Source organism: Oryzias melastigma, linkage group LG24 (assembly GCF_002922805.2).
Source record: "Oryzias melastigma strain HK-1 linkage group LG24, ASM292280v2, whole genome shotgun sequence".
Taxonomy (NCBI): Eukaryota; Metazoa; Chordata; class Actinopteri; order Beloniformes; family Adrianichthyidae; genus Oryzias; species Oryzias melastigma.
Genome location: NC_050535.1, coordinates 9,712,428 through 9,716,882, shown reverse-complemented (window position 1 = coordinate 9,716,882; position 4,455 = coordinate 9,712,428). Strand labels below are relative to the sequence as shown.

General features: G+C 36.0%; 1 protein-coding gene across 1 annotated transcript in view; it reads left to right on the top strand.

Moving 5' to 3' along the window:
- The first annotated feature begins 1,417 nt into the window (after nucleotides 1–1,417).
- Nucleotides 1,418–4,455, top strand: part of tulp4a (TUB like protein 4a) — a 22,569-nt gene continuing 19,531 nt past the window's right edge. Inside the window, exons 1-2 of the mRNA XM_036210475.1 lie at nucleotides 1,418–1,757; nucleotides 3,151–4,059. Coding sequence (XP_036066368.1) covers nucleotides 3,808–4,059 — 252 coding nt within the window. The 5' untranslated portion in view covers nucleotides 1,418–1,757; nucleotides 3,151–3,807. The remainder of the gene's footprint in view (nucleotides 1,758–3,150; nucleotides 4,060–4,455) is intronic.

The following is a 4,455-nucleotide window of genomic DNA, read 5'->3' as shown; positions in this document are numbered from 1 at the left end:
TTATATACGCCTTCTAAAAATGTGGATGATTTGGTTGATTTAGGAGCAGTTAACGTTTGCTCTGGTTACTGTTGTAATGTCCCTTCATCCGATATTTTAAAGTGAATTTTTAGATTAGTAATCTAGCGTTATTTGGTTACAGTGTTGGTTAATTTTGAATCGTAGTTTGTCTCCTTGAAGCTAGCAATCTGTGTTTTGTAAATATGGGCTATTTAAAAAATGAATATGTACAAATGCAAAGACACATTATTTCCTATAATTTTTTTTTATTATTTTTACTAATGAATAATAATTAACGGCAGATCATGAATCAGCACCATATATTGTAAGGTGTGTTGTGCTGTGCTTCAAATTTTTGTTCCATGTGCCCTTTTTTTAACTTTGAGCACCTGCCCCTCCAAATGTCTCTGCACGGCCCTGCTTTGCAGAACATATAAAAGTTTAAGAAGATGCAAACAGATATCTTTGCTGAGTAAGCTTCAAAATATGGAAACCAATGTTTTAAGTATAATACTGTCTTAATACAAATTTATTCCAGTAAAAGTTTTGTGTAGTAAGATAATGTAAAGGAGGATTATATTTCTTTTTGAAAATTGTTTAAGTATATTAAACTATATAATCTATTTCTGCAAACTTCTAGGAATAATACTGAGATCACTACATTCTAAAAATTCTTAAATAGTGACATGCCAAAGGTTCATAAACAGGCAAAAGATTCCCTAAAACTATTTTACATTTAGAGGAATTCTTAAAAGTCATTATTAGAAAATATTAAATAAATGTGTGAAATCATTTGTCATATATGGAAAGTAAACGATATGGTTAAGTCATGGAATCCAAGGACAGCAACTTCTACAGAGTAACAAGGGATATTTGAAACAAAAATAGTAATTTTTATAAGAATTTGTATTTTTTACAGTCAATGTTTGCTACTTTATTTGTTCACCATGTCTTTTGTTTTTAGGTTAATTCATTTGTTTTGGTTAGATGTGCCTACATATAAATGCATTGTTTTCATCCTGTTGACTAATTTTAAATGTTTTTCACTTTGTCATTCTATTGCAGATCAAATTCATGTTTTTGGTTGTTTACCTGTTTGTTGCCTTATTAAACTTATTCAACTCCTTCAAAATCTTGGGATCTTATACATTCATGTGCGTTTAAACTGTTTAAACTATTTAAATATTTTCTATATTTGGAAGTAAATAGGTGAGCTTTCACTCCATTGTTTGATTATGACACATTTGTGAATTCTTTTTAATGTAAAGTACAATTACTTGAAAAAGTGCTATAAAATTGCAATCACTGCAATCAGCTCTTTTAGCATCCCTCCGAATTTTTATTTTTAAAAAATCAGTTTTTTCTGTGTTTTTGCATGTATTTTATTTTCAAGCATCAGTCTGGATTGTTACATTTATTGTTGATGTTGATTAATTCAGGGGTCTGTCACGTGCTGGTCACGTGACGGAGGGCTCGGGCCCTGCCTGTGTTCAGTCGCTCAGGCGGAGGAAGCGGGAAGGTAAGCTCCTCAACGTCCCTTCACGATTCCTCGGTTTTTTTAACGACACGGGAGGAATATTAAGCACATTCCGTGCGCGACACTGTTGATATTTACTTGTACGAAGTAGCTGCACAATAATATAAAATAAAATTGTGAATAAACTGGAGGCTAATGCGCTAGCTGTAGCTGTTTTAGCCGGCCGCGGATGGACGGAGGCAGCCTCCGAGGATGGAGCTCCGGATTCTGCGTGCGGTAGGTCAGTCAGCCCGCTGCCTTTGGTTTATGCTCCGTGGCTTATTTGGGCTTAAATTACTTTATGTCAAAGCACTCAGGCTATGTTGGTCCCTCGCTGTGAAACACGTAGATTTAGTTCGGCGAGGTTAATCCCGCGGTTCGGTTGTTTTGGTTTTTGGAGCCAGCACCCCTTTATCCAGGTTCCACCTAGCTTAAAGCTAGCAGGCGGCTCACGGTGATGGATGTTCTGGCATCACCTCACGAACTTGTCTGTAATGTCAGAATCCCCGTGGATTTCATTTTAAGTAAGGTTTAAAAACGCAGGCTTGTGTATTCCAACTCGAGGATTATTTATTATAAGTATTTAGTGTAATATTTTTGAAATTCTGACCACTGGAAGGGTCTAATCTGAAGGAACCTAACAGGCATAATAAAAAAAGAGCTTAAACATCACGACTCCTAGAGTCAAATGGTCAAAACGTATAATTAAAACTAAATTAAATATAGTTTGAGGACAGTTTTGAAGAGGGGAGCATTGATAGAGTTAACATTCAGAATGTATTTATGTTAATTTACCATTCAAATGTATTATTTAAATAGTAATTTACTAGATTTATATAAACTAGAATAGATTTAGGTGTTGTATGCCTTCTCTAAGACAAGTATTCATTATTATTATACTGTAGATTAATTGTCAAATGTCTCACAGTACAGCAATTATTATATATTTTAGTGGTTCAGTGTTCATAAAAGGCTATTTCACTTGTAAACAGCAGTAAACACAAACTGTAAATAAGGTATGCATAAGGATTAAAGAGGTTTCAATACTAGATACATTTATATTGAAGCATTTTAACTTTTAAACTCAATTTCAAACAATTAATCTATTTTTTGTCTTTTCTTTTAAATATATTTTTTTGTTTGTTTTTCATTTATTTTAGATTAAATATTTATATCAAATTCCTTAAATAGTTTTCTTGACCAAACCTAGTAACTAGTTTGAACTTCATTTCATCTTAAACAAACTCAAATTTAAAATGTTCTTTTTTTGTCACACTTTCATTTGTAGTATAATCCCAGAGAACTGTCTAACTATATATATATATATATCACAATAAAACTGAACATAAAATGATAGATGAATTCCCTTAAATAGATCATTTTCTATTTAAATATCCTTCCGCTGAGCAGCAGTGTACAAAGTACAGCCTCCAAAGAGAAGAACTATTTTAGGGTAGCGCATTAATATTTAAGTGACGATTGTGGGCGGCAGATGAGTGCCTTTAACAGGTTTGCCTCGTACCCTTCATGACGTTATCTTGAAGACTGTCCGTTTGCATTTTTACAAGCTTCCTCCTGTCCCTGATGGTGTTATCTGTGATAATGCCATTTTTTCTCTCCTCCCTACTACCCAGAAGCCTTTGGAGTCCCCTAGGCTGCTTGTAAAGCCGGAGTGATGACATTACACGGAGAAGCGGCTCTTCTGCTGGCTCACAGCTGATGGAATCCCTGCAGTGTCCGTGCTCTTCCTCGCACTCTACTGGGAACGAATGAGGAGGACAGGGAGCATGGAAACGGGACTCTGATTTGGAGGAACTGATATTTGCATCAACTGGAAGCACAGGAACATTTTTGATGGAAGAGCTACTTTTTCTGTTTTTGAGTTTACAAGATTTTTTTCATGGGGGTGGGATTTTTCTCGCTCTGATGACACAAGTCTAGAAATTGCTTGTGAGGATTTTTGAATTTTTTAAAATACATTTCAGTAGTTTTTTTATTTAACTACATGAAGATCAAACATCATGACTTGATTGGTCCTATTGTTTTTATAGCCGTTCGGCCTCATGACTTTTCAAGTCCGGCAAGACTTGCAGTTTTTAGAAAAGTTTTGATCGATTAAATGGTCCGCAGATCGAGGACTCAAAGAAAAGCCTAAGTACTATGCATCGTTGTGGTTGTCTTGCATCCAACCCAAAGCCATTAACCTCAGCAGAAAGACACGCTCATAGCAGTACCTAAATCCCCTACAAGAAGATCCTCCTGTAGAGTTGTGGTTACAGAAACCTGCAGTGATGTTTGCTGCTGTGGAGCATGGACCGGTGCTCTGTAGCGACTCCAACATCCTGTGCTTGTCCTGGAAGGGCAGAGTGCCTAAGAGCCAAAAGGAGAAACCGGTGTGCAGGAAGCGCTATTATGAGGAGGGATGGCTGGCGACTGGGAACAGTAGAGGAGTCGTGGGGGTCACGTTCACATCCAGCCACTGTAGAAGGGATCGGCCCCCCTTGCAGAGAGTGAACTTCAACCTTCGAGGACACAACAGTGAGGTAAGACGGCTTTATGTTGAAAATCCTTGTAGTCGGAGAAGTCGTTTGTGTTTACACTTTGTGCTAAGCTTCTCTACCAGAAAGTGAAGGCAACTTGTCATTCACGGTATGAATGTTAGACTAGGGCAACCTTTAACAGTAAAAGAGCCATTTGGGCTCGTTTTCTACTGATCAAAACCTCATAGTCTTACTTTAGCCTTTAAGAAATTTGGATTTTTCATTCATGACCTTCTCTTTTTAATAATAAGAATTATGTCTATTTTTTGGCATGAACAAAAGCAAAATACAAAAAGAACCTAGCATCTCTCAAAATTGTATTTTTTTATTTTTATTTCTTTTATGTTTGACAGAAGCTCAATAACGTCTTTTCAAAATAAAATACACTCTGTGCCAAAC